Source organism: Purpureocillium lilacinum (genome assembly GCF_023168085.1).
Source record: "Purpureocillium lilacinum CBS 284.36 DNA, scaffold_1, whole genome shotgun sequence".
In the NCBI taxonomy this organism is placed as follows: domain Eukaryota; kingdom Fungi; phylum Ascomycota; class Sordariomycetes; order Hypocreales; family Ophiocordycipitaceae; genus Purpureocillium; species Purpureocillium lilacinum.
In genome coordinates, this window is record NW_027072111.1 from 6,575,265 (window position 1) to 6,594,496 (window position 19,232).

Genomic DNA, 19,232 nt, shown 5'->3' on the forward strand with positions numbered 1-19,232 from the left:
AAACGCCGCGCCAGGGACGGGACCCGCCACGACTCGACGCGCCGCGGTAGCATCATGGACTCGGCTAGCACCAGGAGCTCTGGTTTTATTACCAGCTGCCAGGGCCTTCCGCAAGTGTTCAGGCGGCGTGCAAACGGGCCTGGTTGTTTTCATTTGCTGCAGACAGAGGGCATGACGTGAATCCGTCCCCGTCCCGCGAAATCAGAAAAAATATTTAGCCGGTTGGCATGCCACGGGCTTCTGAGACCGGAACCCCCGTGGTACCTATCGTAGGGGTCCATGATGCAATGGATCCCATCACGAATGCCCGAAGCCCACGCCCACGCAAGTCGCCAGCCAGAGCGCGAGCCACAGCCCGGCGAGCAGCGAGATCCATTCACCCACTCGCTCCATTCAGTCAATCATTCAATCATTCCCCACAGATGGCGCGCTAGCCCGCGCCCGACCCCAGTGCCCCATTGTGTCCCTTGTGTGTGTGTGTGTGTTGGCGGGCGATGGGGCGGCGGCGGCGGCGGCGGCCTGACGAGGGAGACGGCAATGGCTTCTGCCTTTTTTGGCTCCAGGAACACAAGCACGGCGCCCGACGGGGACGGGGACGCGCGACGACCCGCACCTCTCTCATCAGTGCGCGCACTGCGGATTGAGTTTGGCCGTGGCGTCAAACCACCACCACTAAAGCGGGCACGGTTCGACCCTCGCGACGAACGAAGAGACATCCACAACCTGCAGCTCTGCAGCTTGTCGCGAGAGGGCCCCGGCGCGGGACTTGCTTCTGACGGGTGGCCGAGCTCTTCGGGTGGCAACAAACGGACGAACGCATTGGGGAGGGGGGCAAGTCAAGAAAAAAAAATTCGTTTCGGGCTGCCTTGGCCCAGCCGGTGACGCGCGACGGTAACGTCACTCCCACGCGGAGCTGTTCGCCATTGGACGACACGTCCTGCAGGCACCCATCCCATCCGTGCTCGTGAGGGCTGATCGGCTGGTGCGTGTTGTTTGACTCGTGTTCTCCTTGCTTCAGGGCATGGAGACGGGACTTACTGTCGAACCATCGCGACCTACCCTTACGGTCCGAAACCCGTCCAACAACCCCCAGTAGGCAGAACAACCCATGGCGCTGTAATCCATATTTCGCAGCCCTCCAGTCAACACTCTCTGTGAAAGCATTCTTGCCGCATATCCCGCGGCACCTGCCCCTCAACGCGTCGCATTCCAGCGCCATGCCCCTCCTTGCCGTGGAATGTCTCACGCTCATGCGTTGCCCGCCTCGTTGAGCAATGGCGGGGTGGGCGCCGCTCAAGCGAGGAGGCCGACAAGCCCGCCAACACACTGTGTCCTGAGTATGAATGACGCACCAGAAACACTTGGCATGGCGAGGCTGGTCGTCCAGAAACTCAAAACGAGCTGTGCTGAGACTGGTGCCTCAAAAGTCCCATTCCATCGTAGGCAAAGGAGCTGAGCATCAGCTGCCCAGCTCAGTAACGAGTCGAGTATAAATAGAAAGCAATCTGACCTCTTGTCTTGACTCTTCTCACGAGACCGTTTGACTCACCCCGTCCACATGGCATCACATGCCCGCTGGCCCGAAGCACTTCGCCTGATGATTCGTCCGACCTTGCAATGAATCGTGGACATATCGATATCCGTATTATTAAGTGGTCTATTCTAGATGTGGTACTCGACAAGGCTCGCTATGCATGCTGCAACGTGAATTTGCGCAGGTTCGGTGCCACCGGCCGCGAGGATGGAGGATCCTGCGGCCAGCGCTCCGACTTCCCCCACAGCTGGGCATCGCTCATCTCCTCCTTGAAAGGACGCTTGTGCCCCTTATTCCGCAAATTCGGCATGCTCAGGCGCGCTGCGGTAACAGAGCGCTCCGCCTTGAATATGTCATACGGCGACTCGTCGACCGGGCGAAAAAATGAATCCACGGGGACGTATCAAAATCCGGAACGCCGCGTTGAAAGCATCAGTATAAATGATGTCATGCCTTTTTTTGGTGCCTCTTCCCTTCTTGGTCCGTTGCCGACACTGACTCGGATCAGAAGTTGGACGAGGCGTTGACGTGGGTTGGCTGATGGTAGTTTTCCAAGGTGGACTGGAAGGGAGTCCGCTGAGGGGGCGGGGAGCCTCCATGCTCTGGCTTCTCCTGCTGGGCGAGGTTCATGTTGTAGTCCATGAGCCCATCGGCCTCATCGTTCTGCTTCTTGCGCCCCCAAACCCTCCATGCCACGAGGCCCAGGGCGCCGAGGATGATGGCGCCACCAACGCCGACCACGACGCCGATCACGGTGTTGCGAGTCTTAGTCGACATGCCCGAGGTCTGACCAGAATTGCCAGAGTTGAGGCCCGGAGTAGACGTGGTGAGCTTGGTAGAGGACGCCGTCGTCTTGGATCCATCGCTGTTGGTCATGGTAACGACCTCGATGCTCGTCGAGACCACCGGGGTCGGGATCGAGCTGGACGAGCTGCCCTCAGGGGTCGGGGTTGGAGTGGGCGAGGGCGAAGAAGACGTAGTTGGCGGCGTGGTCGCGCCAGCGCTGGACGAGCTGGAAGAGGGCGTCGTCTGGGCTGGCGTCGACGAAGGGGTTGAGCTGGGCGTCTCCGACGTTACGGGCGTAGACGACGACGAGCTGGACGAGGACGTAGACGAAGACGATGAAGAGCTGCTGGAAGACGGAGGCGTCGTGGCGCTGGGTGATGCGGAGCTACCAGTGGAGGAGCCGCCGACGAGGTCGCCCAGTTGTCTGCGAGCGACAGACCTGACGGCGAAGCGGTTGCCCTCGAGCCAGGAGGCCTGGGCAACGAGGAGCACCGACACCACCACCACAAGGAGGCGGACGAGGTTGGAAGAGTACATTGTTGATGATGTACTTTGGTACTTTGGTGTCAAGAAAAGATATGGTACTGAGTGACGGGACAAGCGGTCGGTGCAAGGGTGTAAAGGTCGTCGGAGAATAAACTATCGCGCGTGCCGGTCGTTGCGGATGTTCGTCGCCCCGTTGCAAGTCGCTTCGATGGAAGCGAATGTTGCTGGTGGTCTCGCACACGCGTTGCTCGAGGGGGGGCCACGCAAGCGATTCGGTGTTTCGCCGGTCGCTAGGCGGAGCCGCGATGGGACGGCGCGCGAGTGAGGCTGGATTGTCTGAATGGAAGGCTCGAGGCCGACGCTGGTTGTACGAGGCGAGGAAGGGAACGAGAGGACGCGAAAGATGCGAGGGAGTAGGGAAAACAACAAGGGAATACGCAAAGGAAGGCAGGCTGGCCCAGGACACACGTATGGGATGACAGAAGGGCGGAGAAGAGTCACGGAGCACGAGGGGAGGAGGCGGCGAGGGCCAGAGCGAGAGACTTTTATGCAGTTGGTGCAGGGGTCTGGGTGGTCGCTGCGGTGCGTGGGACCGTAGGACTGGCCCCCGGGGAGGGGACCACCACCATCCATGGATGCCACCCATGAGGTGGACGGCCAAGATGGCCTACCTGAGGTGCGCTTGCTGCGGAAGGACCAGGCGGGCGGGTGAGACGCACTGGACACCCACCGACCGGGTGCATTTTTCTCGGAGCTTGGGTCCATGGATGGATGCATGAGGTGGAGGTGGACGCTGACGGGAGCCTGAGCGTAGATGGCCTGCCAGCGCTGGGCTGCCACCAACCAGCCCAGCAGGTCCCCTCGCCTGGCCTGGCGCGGCGCCACCTCGCGGAGTGGTGTCAGTCCATCGGCTCAGGTCCAGCAGCCGCTGCACGATATCAACGCCACCGCTGCAGGCCTATTGTTTTCCATCTGCACCCCGAAAAAAAAAAATTGACTGCCGGCCCTGATTCGAAATGTTGAGAGGAGGAGAGGGCCGGATGCATGAACAGCAAAACAGTCCCCTGACGATGCATCTCCACTCGTACGTGGGTGTCATATCGCACGAAGCACAAATGTCTTTGTATCTCCGCACTGGGCAGGCTTTGTGCATCAGCACATCTCTGTGTACAGGTACGAGTACTTTCAGCTCTCCGTCGCCCCGCGACAACTGCGGAGCACTGTTGAGACAGCGACAGGCAGATGCGACGCGGATCTTTTTCGTACCGACCCTCCCGTTATTGGCCTGCGAGCAGAGATGACAGCATGAACGGCCTCGTTTGCCCCTGATGGCAAGTCCACTTTTTTTCACACTCGGACGGACATGCACAGACAGGATGCACATCACAGGCCGAGGTGGGCGGGTGCTCAGCAACAGCGGCACGTCGGGCTGTCCTTGACGTCGCATCGTGGGAACGCATCCGTTGCCTCTCTCGCGGGGGCCTGAGGACCACTGTCAGCCAGGCCCAAAGCCATTGGGAGGGAAGCCATGGCGTGTGAGGTTGTTGGGGTCGGGGTATCACAGAGGGCGATCCCGTGCTCTAGCTGCCCACGGCCAAGCGGCCGTTTTTGTGCAAGGCCGACGTTTCATTGGGCGTGGGACGCCTCATGTGACGCCCAGGCGTTGTGCAGCGTCCAGTCCCCTTGGGCGGCCGACAGGCTGGCGCCACTCGCGCACACACAAGCACAGCCGACACGCACGCGCGAGCACACATGCAGGACAGGCGCCGCCCAGCGCTGCAAGCCCGCCACAGGCACCGCGACGCTGCTGCACCACGCGAGCAGCGCCTTTATACCTGCCCTGGATGATGGGTGGACGGACCTATTTTTGGTCGAGGCGCAGCACTCGCCAATCCACCCAATACGAGCCTCTCCGACCAGTACAGTCATGTTCTCCAGCCTTCGTAAGCTACCGTTTCCAAAGACTCAAAACAGGGAACTCGCAATGCCATCGGTCCGACAGGGCCGTTGCGAAGGGTTTTTCCGTTCTATGTGAGAAGGCGGACGGGCGCGGCAGCTCTGCGGCGTCATCGTCCTCCCGTCTGTCTGCATCCTGTAGGGAATGTGACATCGCGATGTAAGCTCGGCCGTTTTTAACAGCTGTGTCGCTACGCGGCTCCGTCTTGGGGAAGAGGACCGCGCCAGTGGATTTTCGAGGCGCCATCCACTGCGATTCGTTCTCGGGTCACATTGGATGTCGAATTCGCACAAACCAGCTCCTACACCACCCGAATGCCACCGAGGACGTTCGCCTGAGCTGGGTATAGTTTGAGAAAGCTGCCTACCCTGTACCGTCCTCACTATTTGTTTTCCGCGCAGTTAGCAACTCACACAACCGTCTCGGTCTAGCAAAATATGCGGCTACTGTCGGCATTGCTTTGTCGCTCATTATGGTGCAAGCAACAATTGAATAGTGAGTGGGTGGTGTTGTAAGCGTTGCAGCGGTCCATGCCACTGTACAACCTGGCCTTGCATCGCAGGTCAGATATCCATGATCAATGCCCAACATCGATGAAAGACTCGACCGCCGCTGGGTTCTTGGCTCTAAATTGAATTGAATCGCTGTTTCCGAGCCAAAACCAGTCATTTTTGCCGCCTTGATTTCCCCGAATCCTACCTGTATTCAAGTTCTGCCTAATTAGGAAGCCGCGAGCTGGACCTTCCAGCCGGCTACCGGTGGAAAGACCATCTCGTCAGCGCCTTCTCTCTCCCCTTGCAGCTCATCTGCGCACGAATTCCTGACACCGCCAGCATGGCGCCCAGGATCATCGCCCTGCACGCAGGTCTTCTCTTTGACTCCAAGACCAAGGCTTTCAGGCAGAATGTATCTATACAGGTCGACACCGAGACGGGCACCATTGCCGATGTCTTTGAGCGAGATGCCTCTGCGGACAAGGCCATCAAGCCCAGTGACATAGACCTTCGATCCAAGGTCGTTATGCCAGGCTTCGTCGATGCGCACACTCACATTTTCCTCCATTCCTACGAGTACGTAACCTCACCCAAGCCTCCCGACACTCGGTGCTGACCAATTGTCAGGGAGCGCCCGGCTCAAGAGCAGATGCGCGACGAGAGCATCGTCGAGCGAACTGTCCGCGCGACCAACCATGTTCGTCGCGCCCTACTTTCCGGATATACCACATATCGCGATCTGGGCTCCGAGGGGATGGGCTCGTTCGACGCCAATCTCAGGGACACCATCAATCGCGGGCTCATTCCGGGCCCGCGACTCTTCGTTGCGACGCACGCACTGACCAGTACGGGCTCCTATGAGATGCGTACCGAAAACGCAGCCAATGGTGTAGCTGGACCGACAATATCCGACTCGTGTGATGGGCCGACCGGCGTCCGGAGAGCAGTTCGCAGGAGAGTTGCCGATGGTGCGGATGTCATCAAGTTTTACGCCGACTACAGGAGGAAGATTATGAGGTTTCCACCGGTACAGACTCATCCATACATTGGCGGCATGCCCTTTCCGCCTAGGGATGCGAACCCTCAGGTCGTCATGTTCACGCAAGAGGAGATGGATTGCATCGTCGAGGAGGCGAGGCTCGCTGGGCTTCCCGTGGCCTGCCATGCAGGAACTGCCAGGGGTGCCATCATGGCCGCCAAGGCTGGCGTTACATCGATAGAGCACGGATCAGAAGGCGGGGACGAACTGCTCAAGGAGCTAAGGAGGCACGACACCATCCTGGTCCCAACTCTTGCAGCCACCGAAGCCATCCGCAAGGACCAGGTAGAAGCGGCCCAACGGCAAGCCAAGCGCGCGTTTGACATGGGAGTTCGCTTGGCCGCCGGCGGCGACACTGGCACGTTCAACCACGGGCAAGGCGTCCGGGAGATGGAGCTCCTGATTGAGGCGGGAATTTCAGTGGAGGAAGTTCTAGAAGCCTGCATGGTGGGCGGCTGGGAAGCCTGCGGCGGCGACGCCTGCGGCTTCCGCTTCGGATGGCTTGCAAAGGGCAGCCGCGCCGACATCGTCGCCTTGGACGCGGACCCGCGCGAGGACAAGCAGGCGCTGCGCAAAGTGAGCTTCGTGATGAAGGACGGCAAGATCTGGAAGCACGCGGGCGTTCCTGTCGGCGTTATCGAGCCGATAATGCAGGAGTCGGGACAAGACGACCCGACGTGGCAGCTAATCTAACTTCCTGGCGGACGATGCATGTGAGTTACTCAATTTATGTAGGTCGGAAGCGGCAGGTAGGACAGGTGGCTGATGAGCGCAGGCGTCAAATGACCCGGCATTGCGCTGGTAGGCTCTGGCCATGTGCCGACACGCCGTGCTCGCGTGAACGCGGATTGGGACGCTAAATTACAGCAACCTGTCTGGCGCGGGTGCGTCCGACCTCGTTGGTGCGGGTGATCGGCATGCTTGAGATGGGTTGGGGAGGTCGGCACCGTTGTCTCGGACCTCCAATGACACGGCCTCAACTTGATCACTCCACACTCGAGAGTCCAAGCCGCTCCCTATTCTAACCCGGCCTGCATGTTAGTAATCTCCAGACGACCGGCATGGAGGGCCAATGCCTCGTCGGACAGCACGTCATGTCTCCGGGGGAAGGCACCGCATGGCCAAAAACGAGGTTTCATCGCGCATCTGGCCCATGATGCATCGGACCGACGGGCAGCAGGCCTCTCCCAGGGCCGTTGGGAGCCTGGACGAAGTCTTCCAGGGGCAAGAGAAAGGGAGGGGCTGTTGGAAGGACGGCTCGTACGTGCTCGTAGGTGGCCATGATATAAAGGAATGCAATGTCTCATTCCCACAAAGGAGGCGGGCTGTCATTGAAAAGCTGGCGGGGTGAAGAAGATCGATATCCTGACTACGACAAGCATCTTTACGCACAATGAAATTGTCTGCGGCGCTTTGCGCGGCGCTGGCGCTGCCGCCTTGTTACGGCCTCAGCCTGTCTGGCCCAGGCGGCAGGCCATACAACATCATCCGCGAGCCGGAGAAGCGGGCGCTTCAGGACATCGTCACCTGGGATGAGCACTCTCTCTTCATCCGCGGCGAGCGCGCCATGATGTTCTCGGGCGAGTACCACCCGTTCCGTCAACCCGTGCCATCGCTGCACTTGGATGTGCTGCAAAAGATCAAGGCCGCGGGCTTCAACATGGTGTCCTTTTACGTCGACTGGGCGCTCCTCGAAGGCAAGCGTGGCGAGTTCCGCGCCGAAGACATTCACGACCTGGAGCCGTTCTTGGAGGCAGCCAAGCAGGCGGGCATTTACCTCCTCGCCCGCCCGGGGCCGTACATCAACGCAGAAGTGAGCGGCGGAGGCTTTCCCGGCTGGCTGCAGAGGAACACCGGCGTCCTCAGGACAGACTCGGGCGACTTTCTCGGCTCTACCGACAAGTGAGTCGAGTCGGCCCGTTAACACGTTGGGCGATTACAGAGGAGCGCTTACTGACTTGCCTACAGCTATATGGCTCGCATCTGCGGCATCATCGCGAAGCACCAAATCACCAACGGGGGCGCTGTTGTGCTCTACCAACCCGAGAATGAGTACAGCTACGGCTACAAGATTCCGTTTCCGAATGGAAAGTACATGCAGTACGTGATCGACCAGGCCCGAAGGGCGGGGATTGTCATGCCCATGATCAACAACGACGTTGGTCCCTACGGTTACTATGCGCCGGGAAGTGGCACGGGCCAGATGGACATCTACGTGAGTTGATATCTGACCAGGGAAACCGGAGACCGCACTAACATGGACCAGGGCCATGACAACTACCCTCTTGGATTTGACTGTGTAAGTGATACCATAGAATTCGAGAAGCTTGAGTGGTGCGGTTGAACTGACTTTTGATGCAGGACAAACCCTCCGATTGGCCAGCAGGGAAGCTGCCAACAGACCTGCACCAACGACATGTCAGGCAGAGCCCAAAGACCCCGTATGCCATCGTCGAGGTAAGCCACTTGCCCTCATCGACCAGCTGCACCTATGCTGACCGTGCCTAGTTTCAAGGTGGCTCCTACGACCCCTGGGGCGGGTCTGGTGTTGACCAGTGCGCCGCCCTCGTCAACCACGAGTTTGCCCGCGTCTTCAACAAGAATAATCTTGCTGCAGGCGTGGCCATCTTCAGCCAGTACATGGTAAGTTGGGTCTCACTGCACATGAGAAGAGAGAAAGCACCATCGACTAACACACATAGGTCTATGGCGGAACGAACTGGGGCAACCTGGGACACCCAGGCGGATACACGTCCTACGACTATGGAGCTGTAAGTGTGAAAGCCTTCGAAGTGAAGCCAGGAAGCTCAATTTGTACAGGCCATCAAAGAGAATCGGGTTCTCGATCGCGAAAAGTACTCGGAGCTCAAGCTCCAGGGCGAGTTTCTCAAAGTGTCGCCCAATTACCTCCTCACTGTTCCTGGAGACCTCAGCACCACAGCCTACAGTGACAACGCAGCGATTGCCATCACGCCTCTCAACGCAGACAAGACAGGCAGGTTCTTTGTCGCTCGCCACGCAGACTACGCGAGTACGGACTCAGTCTCGTATAAGCTCAAATTGCCCACATCTGCAGGCGTTGCCACTATACCGCAGATTGGCAATGCGACGCTCACACTCAGCCGCCGCGACTCCAAGGTCCACGTCACAGATTACGTTGTTGGACCAGACCACAGTCTGCTCTACTCCACTAGCGAGATCTTGACATGGAAGAAATTCGGCAACAAGACCGTGCTTATCATGTACGGTGGCCCCAACGAGACGCATGAGTTCGCATACAACGGCATTCCCCCCACTAGTCAAAGCGAGGCCAGCAGCGCCACGGTTCACGTATCGGCTGGTACAACTGTGGTTCAATGGCACACGGCACCCAAGCGGCAGTTTGTCAACATTGGCAGTCTCACCGTCTATCTTATTGGTATGTGCCCCTCTCCTCCCCTATCAGAGCGCAGCTGACGTGACAGACCGTAATGCGGCGTACAACTACTGGTTCCCCGTGCTGCCCGCGAACGGCAGCGCGTATGGCAGCTCCGTCATGAACCCAGAGGCTGTCATCATCAATGGCGGCTACCTTGTTCGCTCTGTCTCCGTCGATGGTGCCACGCTCAACGTGAAGGCCGACTTCAACAAGACGACAGAGATGGAGGTGATTGGCGCGCCGAGTGGCACGTCCAGGCTGCGGGTGAACGACAAGGTGCTGAAGTACACCACCAACTCTTTTGGCAACTGGGTTACGACAATCACGGTCGACAGCCCGTCCTTCCCGATCCCTGACCTCGACCATGTGGAATGGCATAAGATCGACTCTCTGCCCGAGATCCAGCCCGGATATGACGACTCCCAGTGGCCGACTGCAGACCACACGTCGTCCAACAACACCGTCGAGCCGCTCAAGACGCCCGTCTCCCTGTACGCATCCGACTACGGCTTCAACACGGGCACGCTCGTCTTCAGGGGCCACTTCACGGCCAGCGGCTCCGAGACGCAGCTCAAGCTCACGACCAAGGGCGGCAGCGCCTACTCGTACGCCGTGTGGCTCAACGGCACCTTCCTCGGCTCGTACAAGAACGACTGGTGCTGGGACTACAACGACGGCACTTTCCCGCTCACCAGCCTCACCGCCGGGTCCAGCTACGTGCTCACCGTCGTCGTCGACAACATGGGCCTCAACGAGGACCTCAACTCGGGCTGGGACGACATGAAGTCCCCGCGCGGCATCCTCAAGTACAAGGTCGTCTCCTCGGACGCCTCCAAGCCCGCCACCAAGATCTCGCCCTGGAAGATCACGGGCAACCTCGGCGGCGAGTCGTACAAGGACCGCTTCCGCGGCCCCCTCAACGAGGGCGGCCTCTTCTTCGAGCGCCAGGGCTACCACTATCCCTATCCGCCCCTCGACAAGTTCTCCAAGGGCCCCGGCAGCAGCCCCATGGACGGCATCGCCAAGCCCGGCGTCGCCTTCTACACGGCCCTCTTCACGCTCAACCTCCCCGCCGACAAGTACGACATCCCCCTGTCCTTTGTCTTTGGCAAGAACCCCGACGGCGCAAAGGCCTACCGCGCCATCCTCTACATCAACGGGTTCCAGTTCGGCAAGTACGCCTCCAACATCGGCCCCCAGACCGAGTTCCCCGTGCCAGAGGGCATCCTCAACCACCGCGGCGACAACTGGATCGGCGTCGCCGTCTGGGCCGTCGAGGACGGCGGCGCAAAGGTGCCCAGCCTCAAGATCAAGTATGGCACTCCAGTCTTGACGGGCAGGGAGACGGTTCATCTGGTCCGCGGGCCAAAGTACACTCAACGGAAGAATGCATACTGAGGCGCCCAGTTTGTCACATAGCCTCGCACAGCCAAACGTGCATAGCTGAACAGATGGAGTATATATATCGCTCTCTCATCATTACCATGACGCCACGTGAATTGAATAGCCATCGTCTAACGACCAATGACTTGTTGCCCTGCGACCTAATGCCCTTCCACGTACGGCCCCAAGCGCCCAAGAGAGGGTATATTTGTCCACCAATTCAACAAGAGAATCAAACAAAGGCACAGCACAAGGACGCGCGGAGCCAGATGAGAAAGGGATGCAGGATTCCATATGTACAGCCCTGCAAGCGCCTGCTCACGGATGTAGCAACTACATGTGTACGTGAGAGATTCAAAAAGAATGAGAGTATGGCAACGACAACGTCATGCCGGCCAAGTCGGCGGGTGATGTGTCGAGCATGTCGAACGGCACGGGTTGTGCAGTGGGTATATGTAACAACAAGCCTGGCTCCAGAAATGCGCAATCTGTGTGTGGTATCGGAAATGCAAATGCGAGGTGAGTGTGAACGTGTGGCTAGCCCCAGATGGGAGAATTTTTGTACGCCGGGGAATTGTAGCTGTGAAGAATACGGTATTGTTGACCATTGTCGTCGTAGCGAGGAGCGCTGCCGCTCCGGTGATGCAGCAGAGGCTCTCGATACACCTGAGGGGGCGGCCGCTTTGTCCCGGAGTAGCTATGCCGAGTATGGTGGTGCGAGGACCCGGCGATCAGGGACTGACTTTCAGGCTGTGACGTCTCTTTCCGATGGCGTCGAGGGCCATCTCGGCTGTTTGTTTGCGACAATGACGGCGTGGACTTTGGATGGCCCAAATGATGTGATGATGGTGGGTGAGACGACCGGAAGGTGCCAGAGTGCATCGAGACCGGCGGCGACTTCTTGTCGCCTTGCGTTCGGCTTCTCAACGGCCAAGCGCCTGTGCCTGGCAAATCTGGCGCCGATGCACGGGTGCTGAGCAATTGGGCTGGACCATCGCGGCCGTAAAGCGGTACGGGGTCCCCGACTGTCGATGCAGCGGGATGTTGGCCCCCCGAGCCGACGGGCTTTCGCCTAATGGATTGGCTTTGCGTGCGGCCCAGGAAATTGCCAGTCTGAATACCGAGATCCTTATGCTGCATGGTCGCAGTGGGCAGACCCTTGTGTGTGAATTTCGAGACGGGCGCCGCCTGCTCTCCGAAATAGAGGCTGTCCATGCTCACTATCGTCTTGAGGGTCTCCTGACTCGACTCCACCCGCAAAGCAACGCGCTTGGAGGCCGTTGGAAAGCGGCCATTGTGCTCATGAAGCCTCTCCTCGATGTCTGAGGGTACCGCAGGAATGGAGTCATATGAGTCGTGCGACGTGTACGCCGTTTGGACATTTTGCCTCCTCGATTGGCCAAACCTATGCAGCAAGTGCTGTCTGCTCTCAAGGCGGGGCTCCGATGGCGTCGTCCTTGCCTCCCTGGAACCCGAGCGGACATGAGCTGCTTGGGGCGAGTTAGGCTGACTACCGTTCTTGTCCGCCTTTAGTAGCCGACGACTTTTATCCCGCGACACGAGGTTGAAAGAGCCACTAGACGACTTCAGGCTCGGCCGTTTCGACCTCCCCGTAAGAGACCGCAAAGTGCCAGCCTTGGGAGAAGAAGGGCTATCAGGGCTAGTAGCGTGCGTCGATTCCCGACCCTGACTCTTCGTGCTCGAACGAAATGACCGCAGCGAGAAGCTGGAGCTGTAACCACTATCCGCTTTGGAGAGCGGCGCGCGAGAACTGGAAGACGACGACGTCGAAGCAGACACGAAGCCGCTATCCGACCTAGCCACGGAACCACGTTCATCCTTGCTTGGGAGGGGCAGCCTGGGATTGCTGCTAGACTTGGCGTTGGGGTCCAATCTGACGTTGAAGACCTCCGGTGACAGGTAGTCCATATCGTTGGCGCCATTTGACGTACGCGCAACGCTATCTTGGCGAGCCAAATGCGGCGTGGCATGCTGAGCTTGCTCTGGCTGTTCCGCTGCTTCCAATGGACCGATGCCAGGCGCTGCATCGCCATATCGTGCAATGGGGTGGGAATTGAGGGCTGTAGCAGGTGTGACAGTCCTCACAGTGCCGTCAAGCAGTTGGGCTCCCCTCGATTCCAGGTTATGGTCTGAAATCTCTGACTGTGGTTGGACAAGCGGTCCAGTCGGCGTACACAGAGGCCATGATGATTCAAAAGAGCTGGCGCGGGTGTGTCCAAGCGGCCGTTCAGAATAGACTCCACAAGTCACCTCACTCTCGGCGGGTTCCAAGGCCGGGGTAATGGCGGGTGAGCCGTTCGTGATGCGCAGGGTTCCAAACTTCATACCCCCAAGCTGTTGGTAATCAGCTTCACATGGCGTGACGGCACGTTCTCGAGGTACCGCGTCGGTTGCATGAGAAGTCAAGGACAGGTACTTGTCGACACGCGGCGTAGGCACGTGGAGCGTATCTGTCTCAATGATTGTATGGCGTCGCTCGAGCTTTGTCTTGACCAGGACTCGCGGAGACTCCCTCGCCACGCGCGTTGCCACGCCCGGGGTTTGGATGAGCGAGCGTCGACGCACAGGTATTGATGGCGATACATCTTGGTCGTGACGCGGACCTTCACCGCCATCGTGGCGTTCCAGGCGAGGGGATCGACGTGAGGCGTCTTGCGAGGCAGTCGACTCACACGTTGTGACGGAAACTGCCGACTGGGTGTTATGCAGGGTCTTCAGCTGCAAGTGAACCAGGTGTTGTGCGCCGGGCGGCAAAGGATCTGGGCTTGATCGCACGTGTTGCCGTCTGTTGCTGTGCAAGCTGTCAGGCGTTAGCAGTCTGTAATCGGCTACCAGGCCCGTTTCCGAGTACGAACCTGACAGCGCGAGCCACCGGCTGCACCGCGCTTCTATCAACCACCATGGACTTGGGGCGGTCGGGCCATCTGGTTGTGTCGGAGCGAGACACACCGCTGCTCCGTCTTCTTTGTCGCGCGTGCGGGTCCTGTACCTGCGTCGATGTGCCGACGTCGGTCGTGCCGGCCCCTGAGGTTGAATTCGACAGATGACCTGAGGCTGAGGAGTTGCGGAACACATCTTTGCGGGCCGTGGCGGGGTCATGGGTGAAGGAAGGGAAGTCCTCGACTGAGAGGATGGGTCGGGATCCGGCGAGATAGCTCTCGCAGTATCGGTCGCCGCTGGAGGCAGACAGGCTGCTCGGGCTCAAGAAATCGGCTGCTGAAACATGGCCAGGCGGCCTCGGCTTGGAGAGCTTCTGGGGGCCCTTGCGCGGCGCCTCGGACGACGTAGAGTTGCCCATTGGTGAGAAGGCGCCTTGGCTGCGACTTGTGAGCCCGCAAGGATGGCGAGGGCGACGAGAGGCAGCGGCGACAAGCAGAGTATAAGAGCTGCCGTCGTGACGCGTGGGCTTATGCAGTTAGCGACCCATTGATGGTGACGTGAGCTTGGGCCGCTCGTTTATGGCGCCGTGACGCTCGATGTGAGCATTCTTTCAGGCAAGGCGTTCTGATTGCCGGCTTTGCGCGGCGGGGCCCGGGCTGAAAGGACAAAGGAGGGCCTTGCGCGGGAGAAAGAGAGAGAGAGAGGCCGGAGTGGGAGAGACGGTGAAGCAAGGTGAAAGGACACGAAACAAGACGTGGGGGGGAGGAGGGTCGGGATGTATGAAGTTGGCACCTGTTTCCTTGGATGACGTGCAGGCAGGCCAGCAGGTGAGCAGGCAGGCAGGAGAGGTGAAGGAGGGAAGATCAAGACTAAGGGCCAGGATCCGATGCGGAGAGCATCTCTGGTGAGGGTGGTGTAGGTACTTTGTTACTTGGATATGGAGAGGGTGCTCGGAAGGAGAGGGAGGAGATATCCAAGGCAGTCGCAACCAAGTCAACCTTGGCAGGCCGGGAAGGCGCAATCAAGGTTGGAGCAGCAGTAGCTGAGGGGTTGCCGCCTGCCGCTTGCTGGCTGCTGGCTGCAGGAAGGAACGATGGGGGCGGGACGCGCCTGCCGTGATCGATGCTCTAACGTTAGCTAATATCCTGATTGCCTGACTTCCATTCGCTCGGTTCAAAAGTATCATGTACACCTCGTACTTTTCTGGTGGCAATGTGGGCATGGGAATTTTAATTGTTGCCGGCTCGCCTCACCACCATGCTTTCTTCTTCGACCTGCCTCTGCTCCTCCACCGCGCCGCCCACCCGCTTATGCTCCCGCCACAGCCGCTCAAGCCGGCCCGTCAGCAGAGCCTCCCACCCACTGACAGGAACAAGCTTTGCATCGCGGGAAACAACCTTCCGACGGCGTCCTGAAGCAATATTGGCGTGACGACTCGTAACGTTACCGGCCGGCGAGGTGCCGCGTACACGCACCGGGCTTGCATTCACTTCGGCGCATCGCGGCGCTGTGCGGGCGGTGCCTCGAGGCGCGCGCGGCCGCTGTCAAGCAAGCAAGGCAGTGAGCGACAGCGCTGCGCTGCACAGCCGTGCTGAACATGGGTGAGCTGCAGCAGGGCACCAGCACCAGCTCCAGCCTCCAGCACCACCTCCTTGACTCCTGTCGCCGTTGGCAGCCAGCAGAGCGCGACTCCTTGGCGGCATGGGCTGGGCGGAGCAGCCCCAGTCAGGAGCACGGGGACCCAATCGTCTGAGACGTGGCCGAAGCCCGTGAAGCCGGCCAGCCGTCGGCACTTTGGAGCTGAGGACGACGACGGGCGAAGTCGACCAAGCAGAGCCCGCGCCGCCTCCTGCACGGCCGTTTGATTGGCAACGAGGACGCCGTCTGTTCCGTGCCTTGAGACACTCGGCCTGTTGTGCCCGCAGGTGGACGTCTATGAAGGACCGTGTGCCGACTGTTTGCTTCTCCCCGCCACGCCGCGTCCCCAACAGTGCAATTTCGCGGCCGACAAGGCATCTCTACGGCCCCAGCGGTCCCCGCAAAGCCCCCTGCGGCCCCGGCTGTGGCACCTTCGTTGGACCTTTCGCTGGACCTGAAGGGGACCTGGAGGGGACCTGGCGAGCATTGACGAACTGCCCGCGCCGCGCCTGGTCGAAAACGAACAATTGCAGGGCGACTCATTTCCCCATCGGTCGTCACCGGCCTGTTGGCGCTGGAATGGCGAAACAACTCTAACCTGGACGTGAAACTCAGTCGGCCTGTCTTGTTGCCACGACCTCGGCCGACACGCAACCGCGACCCCGATGTCAGACCGTCCAGCTCTCGTCTGGTAGCTTTGCGCCGCGACCTTGGCAGACGAGCATGCGGCGGCCGAATCCGGTGCGCTGGTGTCCTTGTTGACTTCCCCAGACTCAACGGCGCCCCGTTTGAATGCCAATCATGACTTGCATGACCAGTGAGCCGCTGGGTGCGCCACACCCACGCCGCTGCGGCGCTCGTGTTGCTCGTCAGCCACGCTGGCGGTGTTGCTGGGATGGTGTGGCCCAAAGAGGATGGGTTTCCCTGCTCAGCCTCCAAGCTCGAATCGCGATTCACGATCGATCCCCGCCGTCATCGGCACGATCGAATGCTCAGGACGCCGCGTAATTAATGTCAGGCGGCCAGACCTGTTTCAGGACCTGCGGTGCTTCACCCGACCGCGAGCCAACCATTGAAAGACCGGACAATGAACCAAGCGATCAATGCCCTCGAGATGAGCAAGTCAGCTGGAGGCGAGGTTTTGAGTTCGGTGTTGGTTAAGCTTTGAGCGCTACCGGCTCGCCGTCTGCCGGATCGAGCGAACCGTAGGGGAGAACAGGCAAGTTGTCGCGCGACGCGCCCGCTGCCCCTAAGCTATGCTTCAATAGAGTTTGAAGCCGGCCGGCCTGGCTCTGCACCTCGTCCGGCAGGTCGCCGTTCCGAAGCCATGCCGTGTCGCTGATGCGCACTTGGGCGCTTGGTCCGCATGAAGCCGAAGCTGGGCTTGACGACACAGACAATGACTAACAAGCGACGACAAGGCATGAGAGCCGGGGCTTCAGACCTCGGCCCCATGAGCCGTGGCTTGTCGCAAGAATTGTCCGTACCACTATTTGGCATGTATTTACGTACTGCAGATTCATTCACAAAGAAGAGCGTGACTCGTCACGGATGACGACACTCTGGCGACGCTGCGTGACCCACGACGGAGGTCTGCTCCGAGTCTGCTCCACAAATTCGCAACGGCATCAACACGACACTCAGTGAAGTTTCCACTGACAAGAGGATGAACCACAAATACGCGAGTCATCATCCAACAGAATCGAATTGTAGACATCGCGACGCACCTGTGGTGCCCAGAGTGATGTAATTTCTAATGAGTTGCTGTTGACATCATGTCTCGTCATGCCGTGCTGGCGACGAGCAAAGAGGAAGCGCGTGGCCGTATAAGTGTCGGCGACTCAATAGACACCGCTTGCTCCTTGACATGATCACATTGCCAGCCAATTTTCGCCGAAGAAAGAAGACCCTTGAAGCAAAGACAAAAGCAAAGCAAAACAACATGTCGGCGAGCAAGAACCCGGATGCCATGACATCCGCCCAGGGCGAGTTCAGGAGCAAAGTAGCGCCATCAGAGCCGCTGACAACCAAGGGGGTAAGCAACATCAGAACGCGCGGGGGCAGCAAATAGAGAAACCAAATCGCTAACCAGACGTGCCTCATATATAGCATGCGCCCGGCACAAAGGTCGGCAAGGACCACCTCCCGGAATTCCACGCCGAAACCCACCCGCCCGGCACCGCACCCGCGAGCCGGACCTTCCAGCCACAGCCGGTTAACGAAACCGTGCCGTCAGGAGGCGCCGTGCCGGCGGCCTCGGACACATTGCCAGGGGCGACGTCGGCGGACGTGCATCGGGGGCTCGGACACCCGGGCCAGGGCATGACTAGCCAGGAGCTGCACGGGGGAAAGCGAAAGAAGGACGGCGCGGGGCTCGAGGGCGTGGGCGCCAATGCGTCGGACCCGGCGCACGAGCGCGGCTTCGATAGGGACTACGAGACGGGGTATCGGGGCAAGGCGAGGGAGGACTACCCCGGCGCGGAGGAGAGGGTGCCTGTGTCTGCGGAGCAGGTGGCCAGTGAGAGGCGTTGAGAGGGCAAGCCGTTTAGGCGGCCTTGTATGGTATATAGCATAAGATAATGCTCGTATATACCCGTGCTGAGGGCTGAAGCTTTATGTGAGACTGTGCGCATTGACGGGGTCGAAGGAGTTTGGCATTGTCTTGCATCACTTTATAAGCTTCTCATCAACGCAAAACACCTATCGGATAATGCACTTTATATCATAATGCCATGAGAAGGAGACGCACAGCGCAAGAGACGAAGACCAGCCCCTCATCTACATTCCTCTTGTACGTCGCCAAGTCACCCATCCCGCAGGCCCTCTCAACTTCCCCCATCCCAATCTCACGCGCAGGCAACCCATCGCTCAGCCCATGTATCACTCCCCGATCACGTACGTGCACCCCCGCGGGCCCATCCACACCTCGTGCACCCTCCCGGCATCCACGTCGACGCGCGCGCCGACCCCATACGTGACTTTCTGCCTCGCCTCCTCGCGCGGGTACCACAGCGTCATCTCGCCCGCGAGGACGAGGTGCGTCGTCAGCCCGGCGTGCGCGTGCGGGGCGTAGTGCGCGTTCCTGTCACGCCCTCGTCGGGAGAATCGTCAGTCTCAATCTAGGCTCCATAGCCCCAACAGCGAGCCAGAAGCAAGAATCAGTGGAATATCAACACTGAGAAGATGTGTGCGTGCGAGCGTAAGCGCGCGTGCGGTGGGAACGACGACAGAAGTGAGGAGGAGAGAGGGGGAGTCGGGAAAGGGGGAGGAGGAGGAGGAGGAGGAGGAGGAGGAGGAGGAGGAGGAGGAGACGAGAGAGAAACTCACGGCCCGTCGGTCCAGGTGAAGACGTGGTCGAAGCCCCAAGACCGGACCTGCGCTTCGTCCTCCTTGCCCATGTTGTTGTCACCCGGTGGCAGAGTTGAATTGAACCACGCTCCCGAATGACGCTCCCGAAGGACAGACACAAATGAGGCCTCTGTCAATTCTCTCCCTGTCGTCACCTAGCTCTTTTGGCAACAACACGGCGTTGGAGGTTGGCAGAAAGTCCAGCAATGGACAGGCAAGGTGGTCGGACGGACGTGGTCGATGGTGGG

The 19,232-nt window shown here is 59.5% G+C and overlaps 5 protein-coding genes across 5 annotated transcripts; 3 read left to right on the forward strand and 2 right to left on the reverse strand.

The window, feature by feature from the left end:
* Positions 1-2,038: 2,038 nt before the first annotated feature.
* PLICBS_001600 (uncharacterized protein) lies at positions 2,039-2,857 on the reverse strand (the record flags this gene model as incomplete). The annotated part of the gene is made up of 1 exon (XM_065599865.1): positions 2,039-2,857. One exon carries the CDS (start codon positions 2,855-2,857, stop codon positions 2,039-2,041), a length of 819 nt encoding a protein of 272 aa, XP_065455937.1.
* A 2,740-nt stretch (positions 2,858-5,597) lies between these two features.
* On the forward strand, positions 5,598-6,989 carry PLICBS_001601 (uncharacterized protein; the record flags this gene model as incomplete). Its single annotated transcript, XM_018317314.2, has 2 exons — positions 5,598-5,833; positions 5,885-6,989. The coding sequence occupies 2 exons, from the start codon at positions 5,598-5,600 to the stop codon at positions 6,987-6,989; spliced, it is 1,341 nt and encodes a 446-aa protein (XP_018182839.2).
* A 700-nt stretch (positions 6,990-7,689) lies between these two features.
* PLICBS_001602 (uncharacterized protein) lies at positions 7,690-11,112 on the forward strand (the record flags this gene model as incomplete). Its single annotated transcript, XM_018317312.2, has 8 exons — positions 7,690-8,198; positions 8,265-8,511; positions 8,563-8,595; positions 8,658-8,753; positions 8,805-8,939; positions 8,999-9,067; positions 9,117-9,714; positions 9,761-11,112. 8 exons carry the CDS (start codon positions 7,690-7,692, stop codon positions 11,110-11,112), a joined length of 3,039 nt encoding a protein of 1,012 aa, XP_018182837.2.
* Positions 11,113-17,578: 6,466 nt separating this feature from the next.
* Positions 17,579-18,168, forward strand: PLICBS_001603 (uncharacterized protein; the record flags this gene model as incomplete). The annotated part of the gene is made up of 2 exons (XM_018317310.1): positions 17,579-17,671; positions 17,746-18,168. The coding sequence occupies 2 exons, from the start codon at positions 17,579-17,581 to the stop codon at positions 18,166-18,168; spliced, it is 516 nt and encodes a 171-aa protein (XP_018182835.1).
* A 348-nt stretch (positions 18,169-18,516) lies between these two features.
* Positions 18,517-19,034, reverse strand: PLICBS_001604 (uncharacterized protein; the record flags this gene model as incomplete). The annotated part of the gene is made up of 2 exons (XM_065599866.1): positions 18,517-18,718; positions 18,964-19,034. 2 exons carry the CDS (start codon positions 19,032-19,034, stop codon positions 18,517-18,519), a joined length of 273 nt encoding a protein of 90 aa, XP_065455938.1.
* Positions 19,035-19,232: the final 198 nt, after the last annotated feature.